The sequence below is a fragment of the Stegostoma tigrinum genome, chromosome 2 (genome assembly GCF_030684315.1).
Source record: "Stegostoma tigrinum isolate sSteTig4 chromosome 2, sSteTig4.hap1, whole genome shotgun sequence".
Classification (NCBI taxonomy): Eukaryota; Metazoa; Chordata; class Chondrichthyes; order Orectolobiformes; family Stegostomatidae; genus Stegostoma; species Stegostoma tigrinum.
The window spans coordinates 89,876,147-89,893,691 of NC_081355.1; the positions used below are offsets into that span (position 1 = coordinate 89,876,147).

Consider the following 17,545-nt stretch of genomic DNA (forward strand, 5'->3'; position numbering starts at 1 on the left):
GCAATTTCCCCTTCAAGCCAGTCACCACACTACTACCCCTAGACTTAACGCCATTGAAGTCAGAGTCTTCCATTTCTACCCATATGGGGGAAGACAACAACTGGACAAATTACATTCCAAAAATATTGTTACTATTATTCTAAGAGCATCCAATATCAGAAGAAATATTGACCGAATCCTCAATTTTCACAGCAACCACCCCAACGTGCACAAAGCTGTATTAGGATACTATTTAAATGGGCCGCAACTCACTGCAACATGCCAGAACTACCCAGGAAAGCGGAACAACGCCTGTACAAAATCTTTTCTTTGAACAGATATTCCCGCAACTTCACCCACAGGTCCCTGCTAAATAGACAACAGTACACTCTGGCCACACTGCCTGATATCAAGAATATATCAGAACTGACGAGACTCTTATGACCACTAGGAATCATGGTGACACACAAACCCACAGCCACTCTATCACGAGGATTAACGACTCCATTCCCACAACATGCAGAAGCAACATAGTTTACAAAATACCATGCAACGACTGCCACAAACATTACATCGGACAAACAGGAAGGAAACTAGTCATTAGAATACAGTAACATCAGTAGCAGCAAAACAGCACGACAAACTCTCCCTAATATCAGTAAACTCAGTGAAGGCCATCAGTTTAACTGGGACAAAGTAACCACAGTAGCCCAAGCCAATTCCTAGAGGCATGGTTCTCCACCCATAATGCAAACAGCAAACTTAAAATTGGACCCCATATACAAACCCATACAGAATAAAACCGGAAATGACACAAATCAGCTCCATCAGAGGCTCCACTGATGATGTCACCTAGCATGGTGACAAAATGCCTGAACAAAAACAAGCCAGCTCGGCGAGCAAATCAGCCACAACCCGAACTACACATCTTTGCTAAAACCTTAAAAGGAAGGTAAAGTGAACACATATAATAGGAATGAAATTTATACTACAAATATAATCCTCATTGAAACCACATGGTTTACTACTTTTTCAAGCAACAATCAGTGCCAGTTAAAGAGATGAGAAAGTCATCGGTTATTATTATGCATAACTAAACCAAATATATTACCTTCAACAGTCTGGGACCTCACTAGAGATGAATGTGATGTCTGTGTATTATTCATGCTACAGTGTCCACTTGACTCCTCTAGAATCTCTGAATGGAGTTTCAGGAACTCCAGCACAGCTGCTGCTGCATGCTGCTGTACAGGGTTTATTATTTTCTCTAAAGCTTGTGAATCTTCATCTCTTACCCGAAGACATAATGTTTCCATTTCTCTCATGTTAGCTCGTAGCTGCTGTAGGATAAAATGAGGAGAAAAAATGTTTTTGAATAACATTATAGTTATTTCAATTTTCTGTGAATCTTTGTGCTTATAAAGGTAGAGAATACTGTTCCGGCACTGTCAGAGGCAAAGTAACCCTGTTTTAGTTTACCTAACAAATTGCTTTAACCACAAACTCAGAAAAGTCACACACGAACCTATGACCTAGGTTGGAAGAATGAACTGACTTTCTTTGCAAGTCTCATTTCTCCACTGTTCATTACAAAGTTTGAATTTAAAGAGGGCAATGATTTTGTCAGTTATATAGATATCAAAATCTATTTAGTTAAAAATAATAACAAACATAATTTACTCAAGCAAAAATTATGACCCGAAGTTTTAGACTATACAAACCTGTATGGATAATTACCCTTCCTGAAAACTCTGATCACGTGACATTAGTGAATCAGATGGATTTTTTATGACCATGTAAGCTTTATTATCAATTGTAAAATCCCAACTGATTAGTTAATGTCCTTCAGGGAAGGAAATCTGCCATCCTTACCTGATCTGGCCTACAATGTGATTCCAAACTCAGGGCAATATGGTCAACTCTTTACTGCTGTCTGGGCTGTGAAGGGATGAACAATAATGCTGGCATAGCCAGTGATACCCACATCCAACGAACAAATATTTTTAAAAATAACCGTGGATAAATGCACAAGGTGATGAAGCGAACAAGTAGGTCAATTTCTCGTGCTGTAGTCCCAGTCAGGACTCTGCATGCTCTGTTACTAATGATGGTAACAGGCTCCTTTTGTTGAGAGATATTTGAATCCCATCCCACCCAGAATCTATTGTGTGTTTGTTATTACTTGGTGCAGATTTCAAGTGGTGTTCAACTTTTTTTATTCATTGGATGTGGATGTTGCTGGCTAGGCCAGCATTTATGGTCCAACCTTAATTGCCCAGAGGTAGTTAGCAATCAGCCACATTTCTGTGGGTCTGGAGAGACTTGTGTAGGCCATACCGTAGCATTAGACATCAGTGAACCAGATGGGTTTTTCTGACAATCAATAATCGGGCTCTTAGTACCAGATTTTGTTGAATTCAAATTCTACATCTGCCACAGGTAGATTCGAATCCTGGTCGCCAAAACATTCCCTGTGTCTATGAATCAACAGTCTAGCAATAATACCACTAGGCCATTGCAAGGAAGAGCAGTAGATGATAATCGGCAGGTTTCCATATCCAACCTGTTGCCATGTGATTTCAGGGGCTCTGAAGTCAATGCTGTACAGTCCAAACTCTACTTCTTCATAAGTGTATACAACATGCTGTGGGTCTATCCCGACACTGAACAGAACATAACCAAGGATTATGAGGAAGGAGTCTGGGACATTGGCTGAAAGCTATAATTCTGTGAGCACGGCTCTGTTAAAATGTACAGTGAGATAGTTGCACCAAATGTGGAATGAAAATTTATTAGAGACTTCTGAAACTTTTCTTGAGCTTAGCAAAACAAATCTATAATTGAGGAAGACAGACTTGTATAGACTATGTTCATTTTTATTTTGTTTTTAGAAACTGCACGGAAGTGAGAAAATGTTTTTAAAACGTGCTTGAAAAAGTGGCTGCGTTTTTGAAAACAACTAACCTGACAGCACAAAAGGCATTTTCCCTCCCCGCCCTTATCTGCTTTCCGGAGGGACCACCCTCTCCGGGACACCCTTGTCCGCTCCACACTCCCCTCCAGCCCCACCACCCCCAGCACTTTTCCCTGCAACTGCAGGAAGTGCTACACCTGCCCCTACACCTCCTCCCTCACCCCCATCCCAGGCCCCGAGACGACTTTCCACATCAAGCAATTGCTCACCCGCACATCTGCTAATGTGGTGTACTATATCCGCTGTTCCCATTGTGGCCTCCTTTACATCGGAGAATCCAAGCGGAGGCTTGGGGACCGCTTTGCAGAATACCTCCGCTCGGTTCGCACTAAACAACTGCACCTCCCAGTTGCGAACCATTTCAACTCTCCCTCCCATTCCTTAGACGACATGTCCATCCTGGGCCTCCTGCAGTGCCACAACGATGCCACCCAAAGGTTGCAGGAACAGCAACTCATATTCCGCTTGGGAACCCTGCAGCCCAATGGTATCTATGTGGACTTCACAAGCTTCAAAATCTCCCCTCCACCTATCGCATCCCAAAACCAGCCCAGCTCGTCCCCGCCTCCCTAACCTGTCCTTCCTCCCACCTCAAGCCCCACCCCATCTCCTACCTATTAGCCTCATCCCGCCCCCTTGACCTGTGCATCCTCCCTGAACTGACCTATCCCCTCCGTACCTCCCCACCTACACTCACCTTTACTGGCTTCATTCCCACCTCTTTGACCAGTCTGTCTCCCCTCCACCTATCTTCTCCTCTATCCACCTCCCCTTCTCTCCCTATTTATTTCAGAATCCCCTTCCCCTCTCTCATTTCTGATGAAGGGTCTAGGCCCGAAACGTCATCTTTCCTGCTCCTCTGATACTGCTTGGCCTGTTGTGTTCATCCAGCTCCACGCCTTGTTATATCAGATTCTCCAGCACCGGCAGTTCCTACAATCTATGAGGCATTCTAAGTAACTGTTTGAACAAGGAGTAATTAAAGTTCAGACTGCAGAAATCTAGAACCAAAGGTTTGTTCTTGTTGGCAACAAGAAGTTCCCTCATAACTGGCACTGGTCCACAGACCAATGACAGAGACACTTTGCTTGCGAACAGCCACATGATTGGTTCTCATATGGCTGAGCTGGTTGGCGCAGGCAACAAGTTACAGAGACAGAGACAGACAGGGGAAAAATATTGTGTAGAACTTCTTCCAGCCTGGTTGTTTCAAGCACTCTGCAGTTTAAAAACTCAGTTTAAATCGGAAGAAAACCAGTTACCTTTCCTACAGCAGATGCTAAAAGCTATGGCTTTTGAATTAATCATTCAAGGACATTGTACAAGTGAATAAGTTTCTCTGCACTTCTTACAAATCAGTGGAAGCACCCAGGGAAAGGCATCTGAACAAGTGGTCAGGTTAGGTGAAGAGGGATCATCTCAACAGCAAAATCCGGAAGCAAAGACCATTGAACTGATGTTCCCATTTTTTTATGCTACATGTGCCAATAATTTTTTTCACTTTTGTCCATTACCACCTGCAAATACCCCTTAAAGTCACACTTAATGCTGACTTGGAAATATGTCATCATTCCTTTCTCAGCACTTGATCAAAATCCTGGAATACCCAAACTAACAGTATTGGGGGCATAACTGCATCACGTGGTCTGAGTGGTTCAACAGGCAACTCACCACCAACTTCTCAAGGGTAATTAGTGACACACGTGTCCAATGATGGAAAATTATTTTCTCTTTAGACTTTTGAACTTTCTCCTTTAGGTTAATGTCAGCAAGAAATTCTGCCTGTATACCAAGATAATACATCTAAGATTAGCTACAATTTTCTATTTTCACTATTTTTTAATGAGCAGTCAGTGGTTCTTTGGTTCACTACAAGCAGCCTTTTACAAAAGCTTTCTTTATCTTAATTTTACTTTGAGTTGTGAATTATAAATGTTTAATTTCGGTACTTTTGTGCTACATCTTTATGGTGGAAGTTCATTTTTAGTGAGTCATAGAGTCATACAGTACAAAAACAGTCCAACTCATCTGCACTGACCAGACAACCCAATCTAAACCAGGTCATCAAGCTCTACACCTTGTTATCTCTAACCTTGTCCCATTTGCCAGCAATTTTCCCATATCCCTCTAAATCATTACAATTCATGCACACATCCAGATGCTTTTTAAATGTTGTAATTGCACTCACCTCCACCACTTCCACATCTAGTTGTAACTTCATTCTTTGACCCTTCATGAAATTCTAAGTCACTATAGCTGCAGGATGCAGTGCAAGATTGGCACATATGGAAGCTAAATATATAGTGCTTAAAATATAAAATTCATCCTTTTCTCTCATTTTGTTCAACAGCACAAACTTCCTAGTTCAAAGACAACTTTGAGGTTGATAAGGTGAAGAGAGGATTATATGTTTAATTACAAAATTCATCCTGCGGTGATTAGTCTCCTGAATCAGTGTCTAGTGTTTATGAGACCAGGTGTTAAATTATGATTGTTCCTTGGTTTTTAATTCCCAGCTCCTCTTCGGAATATTGAGCAGAAAAAGCACTAAGGACAGAGGTTATACAACATAGACGTTTAATTTCTATGTGAGCTATTCCACAACAAGGTCAAACAACTTTCGTTTGTTGATACACCCATGGCTAGGCCAATATTTACTGCCCATCCTTATTTGGTAGACCATTTCACTGTGCAGTTCAGAGTCAACTACACTGCTGTGGTTCTGGACTTTCATACAGTCCAAACTCAGTAAGGAAGTCAGATATCCCTCTCAAGAATTTTAGTGAAGCAATTGATAATAGTTTCATGACCCCATTACTGAGACTAGTCTTATATTCCAGATTTATGAATTGCATTTAAATTGCATCAGCTGCCATGCTGGGGTTTGAAACAGTATCCCCCGGAACATCAGTTTGAGACTCTTCATTAATACTTGAGTAGCATCACCACTACACCATCACTTCTCCTAGTTATTGCACAGTGGGGTCTGAATAATTTTCTAAAAATTATAATTGAAGTGTTGAGAATATTCTTATACAAGCACAAGAATTAGGCATCCAGCCCTTAAAGTCTACTCCAACATTCAATCAGATCATGACCGATCATCTAACTCAATGCCACTTTCTCACACCATCACTATATCCCTTCACGTCAGTAATTCACTAATTACTGTCTTGAATAACTTGACAGTTGAACTTGCACAACTTTCTGGTGTAGAGAATTTCAAAGATTCAAATGAGGATGTTCCTCCTCATTTCTGTCTTAAAATGCCTACCCCTTATCCTGAGATTTGTCCCTTGGCTTTAGTCTCACCAGTCAGGAGAAACATCCTCTCTACAACCACCCTGTCAGAATTTTGTTGAGTTTCAACAAGGTGACCTGCCATTCATCAAAACTCTCAAATATAGATGCAATTTCCCCATCTCTCAAAGACTATCCTGCCATCCCAGAATTAAGTCTGGGGTACCCTACATTCCACTCCCTCTGTGGTGCATACATCCCACCTTATGTACACATTGCTCCAGGTAAAGTCTCACCAAGACTCTAAAGGACTGCAACAAGACACAGTTACTCCTATAGATCCTAATATCATTCTAAATGAATTAAAACACTGATAAAATTTTATCCTTTTATGTTGACCTTGTAATGCTGATAAAGAGTCTCCAAAGTGGCCATGCTGGGATCTGGAGTTACAAGGCATTTAGTAGTAAACCCAACCTGAAAAGGAGTTTAAGTGCACACTAGGAACATCTTCCCTGAGAATGAGTAATGTCTGAATTAAAGTACATCTGCAGGTATTTTTTCTGGTTAGTGCCACATTAATATTCCATCTTAAAAGTAACCAGCCGAAGGGGAGTAAAAATGTCATTGATGTGATGGTGCTTACTATCTAAAGCCATGCTCAACACTGATTGTTCACTTGCTCGCTGAGATAGACTGATTTCACAGTATTTGAAGAGGGCTTTTGATACACACTGGGAGACCTGCTCAAATATTGTGTCAATATGTCAACATCTTATCAAAATTTATTTCATACATTTTCTGAGAAGCTATCTGAAAAGTTACTGCAAAATGCTACTAAATGGGAGACCTACCTGACAAGACACAACAGGACAAGGGAACTGCATGGTCATGGGGACCTGACATACAAATAATTTCTCAAGCCTAGGGCATGGCCAGTCAACCTGGCTAGCTTAAAATTTAAACAAAGGTTGGCTTTAGCTGACAACAGTGTGCAGCTGGAGGAACAGAACAAGCCAGGCAGCATCAGAGGAGCAGGAAAGTTGCCATTTTGGGTTGGGACTCGTCTTCAGAAATGGTGGGCGGTGGGGGAAAGAGAATGAGCTCAGAAATAAAGAGAGGGGGAGGGGCTGGGGAAGGTAGTTGGGATGGTGATAGGTGAGTGCAGGTTGGGAGTGGTGGGGATTGGTCAGTGAGGTGGGAAGAGCAAATAGGTAGGAGAGAAGATGGACAGGTTGGGTAGGTCAAGGAGGCAGCAATGAGAGAGGGGGTTGGTCAGGGGTTGGGCCAGGGATGAGGAGATTTTATAAAATCCACATTTAGGTCATTGGGCTTTAGGATCCCAAGGTGGAATGTGAGGTGTTGCTCCTCCAGTTTTCGGGTGGTGTCATTATGACACTGGAGGTGGACCAGAATGCACTATTTCCATCCCACCTACCTTCCCTAGCCCACTTCTCCTCTCTACTTCCCAGCTCCCTTCCCCCACCCCATTTCTGAAGAAGGGTTCCAACCAGAAACATCAATTTTTCTACTCCTCTGATGCTGCCTGGCCTGCTGTTTTTTCAGCTCCCTACTGTGTTGTCTCTGATTCCAGCATTTTCAGTTCTTGCTGTCTCTTGGCTGTTAACTGTCCATTATTTGTAACTGGTGCATTTTCCATGGCAAGGTATCTACCAATCAGTGTCCATTTGCCAACCAATTAGCACTCTCTTCATACAGGAGACTATAAGCCACATTTTTACAACTAGATCCTCAATTCCTGTGCATTATTCAGCCGAATCTGTGTTCATCTGACTACTGTTGTAACTATGCAGATAAATATTTTACTGACCAATGCTTCATGCTCTTCATCTTTGAGCATGTTGAATATTGAAGGCACTAAGACATCTAGCTCTCTCTGGCTTCAAACTATAGCTTAGAATCTCTACATTATTTAATGTTTCATCCAAAATGTATCAATGGACATTTGTCTCATTCAATTTAAATTTATAAATTTATCTTATTCTACCCACTATATATTTTGTCCAACACAGGCTGCAATTTCTGACCTACACCTTTGAATTCTCCTTCCCTTAGTGGGACCATCTGCAAATTCAATCATCTTATACTGAGTTTCAGAATTCATAATATTCATGGTAGAGTTCTCTCAATCATTTGTGCTTTCACTTCTAGAAATAAAACATCAGGCAACATACACGTGTCCTGCACTGGACCCACAGCCTTGAATGTTATGAACACTTCAAGTGCTAATCCAAGTACTTTTAACGTTTGCTGAATTGGTAGAATAAAGATGGTTCTCTCAATTAATGACCGATTTAATATCAATTCCATTGTTTCATGTGAAATAAAAATGGATCTACTGTGACTGAAATGGCCTGTATCAGTTGTAACATCATTGAGTTTAAGCACTCCATTAGTCTGTTTCCAATCATCCAGTACCTCACTAGTGTCCATTGACAATGATTGCTAGTGCTTCACATATCTCTTCATCACAGTCTTTCAACACTCTGAGATACTATCATTTATTTCTCGAGATTTATTCATCCAAGTTTGATTTAGACCATCTCTGATTTCCATCTCAATTGTAACGATAATGTTGATTTTGCAATCTTTAGTGGCAGCATAATGCTTATATCTTACCGCAAAAGTACTTGAAGCATTCATTCTACATGTTATACATTAAATTGAAGTACAGAATCCAATTATGGGGAATTTTTTTTTGCCTGCCTTGACTACTAAGGAGAACATAAAACACTTCAGTGCACCCTGAAGTCACAAAAGAAATGTGGAAATATAACTTTAATTTGTAGAGTTAGTTGGTGATAAAATCCCAGACTATATACTTTAAGACTAGTGCTATCAACTGCCATTTATGTAGGACCTGGATTCGAGTCCAGCTTTGAGTCTGCGGGGAGTTTGCACTTTGTCCCTGCGTCTGTGTGGGTTTCCTCCGGGAGCTCAACTTTCCTTCCACAGTTCAAAGATGTGCAGATTAGGTGGATTGGCCATGCTAAATTGTCCACAGTGTCCAGGGATATGCAGGCTAGGTGAGTAAGCCAGGGTACATGCAGTGTTACAGGGTTAGGGTGGGATGTGGGTCAGGATGGGATACTTTTCAGAGAATCAGTGAAGACTTGATGGACCGAAAGCTCTCTTTCTGCAATGTAGGGATTCTATGATACCGGAGCATAGGGCTGCTCTCTCATTAGAGATGACTGGTGGTGGTTTAGCCCAAAGGTCTCCATGCCTCAGGCAAGGAGAGGGGCCGAGAAGGAGAATACTTCATGGTTACCTCAGCCAATGTGGGAATTGAACTCCACTGTTAGCATCAGTCTGCACTGCAAACCAACCATCCAGCTAACCAAGACCCTTGAGGGGATAAGTAACATCCCAGAAACAGTGATAAGTTAGGAAATGGAAAGTTGGGGAGATGGAAGGATCTCAGGAAAATTACTATCAACTGAGAAGTGGTACTGTAGCAAATGTAACTCCTGTATTCAAGAAGTTGGGGGAAAGCAGGAAATTGCAGGCCAGTTAACTTAATATTTATTGTAGACAAATGTTAAAGCTGTTACTAAAGTTATAACAAGGCACTTGGATAATTTCAAGATACATAAAGTAGTGTGAACATGGTTTTTTGACATGGAATATTGGTCATATTTGATTAATCCTTTGGAGTTATTTGAGGAGATAATACATGCTTTGGATAAAGTTGAATTGATAGACGTTCTGTTCTTAGAATTCCAAAAGGATATTGCAAAAAGAAAGCCATGGTGTGGGGAGTAACATATTGGATAGAAGATGGGTGAGCTATCAGGAAGCAGAGGTGTTTATGGGCCATTTTCAGGTTGACAAGGTGTAACAAGTGATGTCCTTTCAAGGATCAGTGCTGGGACTTCAACTGTTTATAACTTATATAAATACCTCATGTGATGAGACAGAGGCATGGTTACAAAGATAGGTAAGAAAGCAAGTTGTGTAAAAGACACCAGGGGGTTACAAGAAGATAATGATAGGATAAGTAAGTGGGCAAAGATGTGGAAAATTGAGTATACAGTGAGAAAGTGTAACATTTGTTTTGGCAAGATAAGTAAAAAAGCTCATTATCTAAATAATGAGCAATTACAGAACTCGGAGATAAAAGATCATCTTGATATTCTCATGCATGAATCACAGAAGGTTCATATTCAGGTACAGCAAGTCATTAGGAAGGGTAAATATTAAAGTAGGGACGATGTGCTTCAATTATACAGGGCACTGAATGACATCATATTCGACTGCTGTGTACTGTATTGGTCACCTTATTTAAGGAAGAATGAAAATGTGCAGAAGGTTGTTCAGAGGTGGTTTACAAAACCAATGTCTTATAAGGAAAGGTTGGACAGACTAGGCTTGTATTCACTGGATTTAGAAGACTAAGAGACCTGACTGAAACATGTAAAATCCTATGGGTGAATCTAGAATTAGGGGCCACTGTTTGACAACCAATCGTCAGTCACCATTTTAAAACAGAGATTAGGTAATTTCTTTTCTCTCAGAAGGGTGAGAGCTTTTGAAAATTTCTCTGAAAAGATGGTGAAAGCAGAGTTCATGAATATTTTTAAGGCAGAGGTACACATATTCTTGTTACGCAAAGGGTTGAAGGTTATCAGGGGTAGACAAAATTGTGGATTTGAGATTGCAATCAGATTACTCACATCCTTACTGAATGGCTGGGCAGGCTTGAGGGGCTCAATGGCCTTCTCCAACTCCTGATTCCTATGCTCTTATATCACGATGTTATTCTGTTCAGCTGTAAAAGGCACCCTGGGGCTCCACTTCATCTATCAATTCACTAAATCTTCAAATGTAATTCTCAATAATACTTTTTAAAATATGAGGTGGAGGGGAGGGAATACCACTTATTGGGGACCAATACATTCTGAACCTGCTGGGCCACATCCATAACTCAGTAGTACTTATTACCACTTAGGAGGTTGGGGGGGGTGAAGAAAAGTTTGAAATTGGGCTTTATTTAATTGAATAATCAGTCAAGACATCATCAACATACTCTCTTAAATTTTCTTCGATGTGAGAAGCTTGTTTTCTTCAATGTTCAGTACCCTTAAAAATTTTGAGTGTCTACACAATGTGGAACATGGAACAACTTGTGAGCTGCCAGCATAAAGAAGTGTAGTTGAAAGATTGCCAGACCTCTGGTAAGTTGTGACATAGATTGTGAAACACACATATTCCAGTCAGCTGGGTTCCAGGTCAACTGAGTCAATCCACTGCTTTTGAAACAATTGTCAGATTGTGCTAGGCCAAAAAAATAGAATACCTCACTCTGCCGGGACAACCCATCACATTTGGAAGCATAAAATTAAAAATAAGTTAAAACCAAATTTATAAGACATACAAAACTTACCTACAAAACAATAAAGCTTGTGAAAATTCAAAGCAATGCAAAATGTCATGAAGCAGATAAGCAAATGTCAACTTGAAATGAAAGGTCTCAATCTTCTAAAAATATTGTTTCTCTAATCTGCATTAGCATCAAATATAGTAGCAAAGATTTATCAAGTCCATTTTTAGGTTGGTGTGTGGTTTGCGTTTTCACAAAGCCCATACCTTGTGCAACTGTAATCGATTACTTCAGACCACATAAATGCAATGAGTTAATTCAGTGCCTAACTAAATCTTAAATTCTTCAACATCTCGAGGGCAAGCTGATTGTAAATGAGGCTTACACGGCATTTTCATGGCACCGGATTGGGAAATTTGCACTGTTTAGCAAATGACCAACCTTTTTAATGAGAAATCTGCCTTTGGAAGTGATTTTCCAAACTCCACCTCATTCAATTCATCTTGATCTCAAATGCTTCTAAATAATGCCTGAAGTTCAGGCTACCCAAGGCACAGTCTGTCAACACAAGAGTGCAGAGGGACTCTATGACAGTTTGTGCCTGAAGTCAAACCCAAATGCAGCCACTCAACCTCACGCCAGCTGCAACGTGGCTGCTTTACCCACTATACCAGAAGAATTGCTCTGTTGCTGGTCCACAAGAAATAGAAAAAAGAGCAGGCCAATCGGCACCTCAAGCCTGCTCCGCCATTCAACAGGATCACAGATGATCTCACATACCTCAGGTTCACTTTCTGCATTTTTCCCGTCACCCTTGATTCCCAAACTGATCAAGAATCTATCTCAGCCTTAAATATATAGGAGGACTCTGCCCTCACAGCTCTATGGTAAGGAGCTCCAAAGACAACTCTCTGATGGAAGAAATTCCTTGTTATCTCAATCTTATATTGGCGCCCCTTTATTGGGATTAAACCCAATGGTCCTACACTCTCCTGTGATGGGGAATATCCTCTGAACATTTGCCCTGTCAAGCCTCTTAAGAATCCTATATGTTTCAATGAGATTACATCTCATTCTTATATTACAGTCCTATCTCTGTTCAGCCTTTGCTCATTACACAATCTCTCCATATCAGGAATCATACTACTGAACCTTCTCTGAATTATCTCCTATGAAATGACCTTTTTTCCTTAAATAAAGAGATCAAAACTGCTCACAGCACTCCAGATGTGCACTCACAAGCACCTCATACAATTTCAGTAAGATTTTTTTTTATATTCATTCATTGCTGGCTAAGCCAGCACTTATTGCCCATCCCTCATTCCCTTTTTTTTAAACTGCAATCTCTTTGGGATAAGGCCCAACATTCCAATAGCCTTCCTGATAACCCACTGCATCTGCATGCTAGCTTTCTGTGCTTTATGCATAGGTATCCCCCAAGTCCCTTTGTAATGCAGGTTTCTGTGGTTTTTCTACGTTTGATTTAATTACACTTGATGGAGACCTGGAGTTCAGCAGGTCTGAGAGACGTGAGGAGGATAAAAAATAATCAGAGTCTGCACTGCGCTCAGCAGGAGGAGACAGCAGTACAGCCCAAATCTCTAGGAAGTTTGAGGGGACAGGGAAGGGTGGTATAACAATGGAGATTAAGTCTTTGTTGGTTGTAGTGACTCATAGCCGGTTTTCAGTGAGAGTAGCCTGTCCATTAAGGGGCCTCTAATCAGTGACTTGGCCCCATCTGCCAAAACATAAAAGCAACAGAGTCCAGAACATTCTACAATTTATCAATTTATCTTTAGAATAACTCATTGGCCAAAATGATTTTTTTTCAGAGAATCAATTCCCGCACAGAAACCAGTTTTTTGCCTCTTAAAGTGTGTGTTTTGGGGATATTACTTGGGAAAGTACACTGAATCTCAAACTCCAAGTGACAGGGTTGTTTTCGTGGGTGATTTTAACTTCCCTGATATTGACTGGGACAGGGGCTTAGATGGGACAGAATTTGTCAAATGTCCCCAGGAGGGTTTATGGAAACAATAATGTCCAAAAACAGAAGTTTCTGGAAAAGCTCAGCAGGTCTGCCAGCATCTGTGAAGAAAAAAATATCAGAGTTAACGTTTCAGGTCCGGTGGGCTGAGGGCCATACTTGATCTCCTGTTAGGGAATGAGCCTAACCAGCTGACTGAATTTTCAGTGAGGGAGCATTTTGGGAAGAGTGACCATAATTCCATACATTTTAAGATAGTCATGAATAAGACTCATCCTTAGGTGAAAGTGCTAAATGAGGAGATGGCTAATTTCAACAATAATATGCAGCAACTGGAGAAATTTAGCTTGGTGTCAGCTGTTTGAGAGCAAATCCACCTCTGACACGTGGGAGTCTTTTAACGACCAGTTGATCAGAGCTCATGACCAGCATGTTCCTGTGAGAATGAGAGATAAGGATAACAAGAGATATTGTCAATTTAGTCAAAAAGAAAAGTGGGCATTAGGAAGCAGAGAAGAACTTAAACAAGGAATTAAGAGGGCCAGAAGTAGGATCAATGAGAAGCCCGAGGCATTTCATTCATTTATGAGGAGCAAGTGGGCAGCTAGGGAAATGGTAGATCCACTCAAGGACTAAGGAGGGAATTTATGCATGGAGCCAGAAGGAGTGAATGAGGTCCTTAATGAGGATTTTGCCTCAGGATGCCAAGGATATGGATCACGGTATGTTTTAGGAAGGGTGTGTTGATATTCTAGGGCATGTCAATATTAAAGAGAGGATGGTGTTGGGTGTATTGAGAAACAGGTAGATAAGTCCCTAGGGCCTGATGGAATCTATCCCAGAATACTGAGGGAGGCGAAGCAGCAGATTGCTGGGGCCTTGACAAAGATTTTTGCAGAATAGTTGATGTTGCTCCTTTGTTTAAAAAGGGCAATAGGGACAATCCAGGAAAACATAGCCCAGTGAGTCTTACATCAGTGGCAGAAAAATTATTGGTGAAGGACACAATTTATTCACATTTGGAAAAGAATAGACTTATTAGGGATAGTCAAAATTGCTTGGTCTGGGGGAGGTGTTGTCTCACAAATTTGAGTTTTTTGAGGAAGCGATGATGATGATTGATGAGGTAGGGCTTTGGATGTTGTCTATATGGACTTTGCTAAAGCATTTGACAAGGTCCTCATTGTAGAAGACTGAGTCACGTGGGATGCACAGTGAATTGGTAAATTGGATACAAGATTGACTTGCTCATAGAAAACAGCTGGTAGTTGTGGACAAGTTTTTTATGACTGGAGATCTGTGACCAGTGATGTTCCACAAGGATTAATGCTAGGACCTCTGCTGTTTGTAATATGTAAATGATTTGGATGAAAATGTAAGAGGTCCGATTAGTAAATTTGTAGACGACAAAAATTGGTGGAATCGTGGATAGTGGGGAAGGTCGTGAAAGGCAATGGGAGGATACAGATCAGTTGGAAATTTAGGTGGAGAAATGGCAGATAGAGTTTAATCTGGACAAGTGTGAGATGATGGAGGTCAAATGCAAGAGTGAGGTATATAGTAAATAGCAGGACCTTCAGAGGCACTGATATACATATGATCTTGGGTCTATAGCTCCCTGAATGTGGCAACATAAAATGGTAAGGAAGGCATTCAGCATGCTTGTCTTAATGATTGGGGCACTGGGTATAAAAGTTGGGTAGTCATGCTGCAGCTCTGTGAAACTTTAGTTAAGCCACATGTGCAGTATTGTGTGCAGTTCTGGTCACCACCTTAGAGGAATGATGTGTAAGTTTTAGAAAAGGTGCAAAAGAAGTTTACCAGGATGTTGCTTGGATTGAAGTGTTTTAGCTATAAGGAGAGGCTGGACAAATTTGGATTGTTTTCACTGGACCGTGGAGGCTGAAGGGTTACCCAATAGAAGTACCTAAAATTATGAAAGGCATGTGTAGGGTGGATAGTTGTAGACTTTTTCCTCATGGTGGAAATGTCAAATGCTTGACATCATAGGTTTAATGTGAGAAGGGGGAAATTTAAAAGGAGATGGGAGAGGCAACTTCTTTTATACAAGGGGCATAGGTGCCTGGAACGCACCAGTGGAGATGGTAGAAACAGAAACAAGAGCAACGTTTAAGAGGCATTTGGGCAGACAAATGAACAGACAAGGAACAGAGGAGTAAGGGCCATTTGCAGGCACTTGAGATTAATTTAGAATGGCATCATGGTCAGCAGATAGTGTGTCGAGGGCCTGTTCCTGTGGTGTCATGTTCTACGAGGATCAGTGAGCAGCTTTTGCTAAGTGCAGCTTGATAGCACTGTTGATGATCTCTCCCAGCAGTTTGCTTATAACTGAAAGTAGATTGATGGGGCAATAATTAGCCAGTTTGGACTCATCTTGCATTCTGTGTGCAGAACATACCTAGCCAGTTTACCACATTTCTGGATAAAAAGCCAGCTTTATCGTTGTAGTGGAACAGCTTGGCTAAGCTGCAGCTAGATTTGGAGCATGTCTTCAGTACTATGGCTAGAATGTCGTCAGGACCCATAGTCTTTGTAATATCCAGAGGATTCCTCTGTTTCTTGATATTAAGTGAAGTAAATTGAGATGGCTAAAGACTGGCATCTGTGATGCTGGGGACTTCTTGAAAAGCCAGAATGGATCATCCACTTGGCACTTTTGGCTGAAGATGGTCAAGAGTGCTTCAGCCTTATCTTTCGCACTTATGTGCTGGGCTCTTCCACCATTGAAGATGAGGATATTTGTGGAGTTGTTTAATTGTGACTGGATGTGGCAGAGCTTAGATCTAATTCATTGGTTGCGGGCCTGTTTGTCTATCTGTCTATAATTTGCTGCTTATGCAATTTGGTGTGAAAGCGGAGTCATATAGCGCACAAACAGACCCTTCGGCCCAAATCGTCCATGTCAACCAAGTTTCCTGAAATGAGCTAGTCTCATTTGCTTGCATTTGGTCCATATCCTTCTAAATCTTTCCAATCCATCTACCTATCCAAATATCTTTTGAATGTTGTAACTGTACTCACTTCCGCTACTTCCTTTAGCAGCTTGTTCCACATACGCACCACCATCCTTGTGAAAAAGTTGACCCTCAGATCTCTTGTAAATCTTTCTCCGATCACCTTGATTCTATCCCCTCTAGTTTTAGACTCTCTTAACCTGGGAAAAGGACATCGGCTATTCACCTTATGATTTTATAAACCTCTATGCTCCAGGAAAAAAATTGCATGCCTCTCCTTATAACTCAAACCCTCCAGTCTTAGTTAACATTCTTGTAAACCTTTCCTGCACCCTCTCCAGTTTAATAACGTCCTTCTTATAGCAGGGTGACCAGAATAATACAGTACTCAAAATGTGGCCTCACCAATGTCTTGTATAGGTACAGCATGACAACCCCAACTCCTGTATTCACTGTTCCAACCAATGAAGCCAAGCGTGCCAAATGCTTTCTTCACTACACTGACGACCTATGATGCCACTTTCAAGGAATTATGTACATGCATTCCCAGATCTCTCTGCTCACCAATACCTGCACCTCCCCACAGGGCCCTACCAATACCAGTTTTACCGCTTCACCAGACCAATACTTTGTTTTTAGATATGCTGCAGGTTCTGATTTGCGCTGGCACTTACAGCAGAGATGCATTGTGAATTTCAAATTTTAAATGAGAATACACTGTCTCTGATTTGAATAATTTATCATCCGAAGCAATGTTTTCCGAGGCAGTATGACCTGTAGGACACGGAGACAAAAAAAATTGACAAGGCAGCAACTCATAAAGCACTGCAGTGTTTTTTTGAAAAGGAAAAATTGCAACAATGGCAGGAAGGTGGATCACTTTTCACAGAAGTACAATGAAAGTGAACAGACAATGTTTCTCCTTTCGATGCTGTAGGAAGACACACTGCAGGAGGTGCACCAAAAGGCAATGTTCCAGCTTGGGACTGAAGGTCACTCTGTTAAAAGCACATATGCCAGCTGCATGAAGAAAGGCTAGCAAACAA

General features: G+C 41.2%; 1 protein-coding gene across 2 annotated transcripts in view; it reads right to left on the minus strand.

Moving 5' to 3' along the window:
* The window catches only part of stx17 (syntaxin 17), a 94,236-nt gene that overhangs the window by 6,518 nt on the left and 70,173 nt on the right, over positions 1 to 17,545 (minus strand). For both annotated transcript variants that reach the window (XM_048524163.2, XM_048524172.2), the window contains exon 4: positions 1,091 to 1,319. In XM_048524163.2, the coding sequence (XP_048380120.1) occupies positions 1,091 to 1,319 (229 nt within the window). The remainder of the gene's footprint in view (positions 1 to 1,090; positions 1,320 to 17,545) is intronic.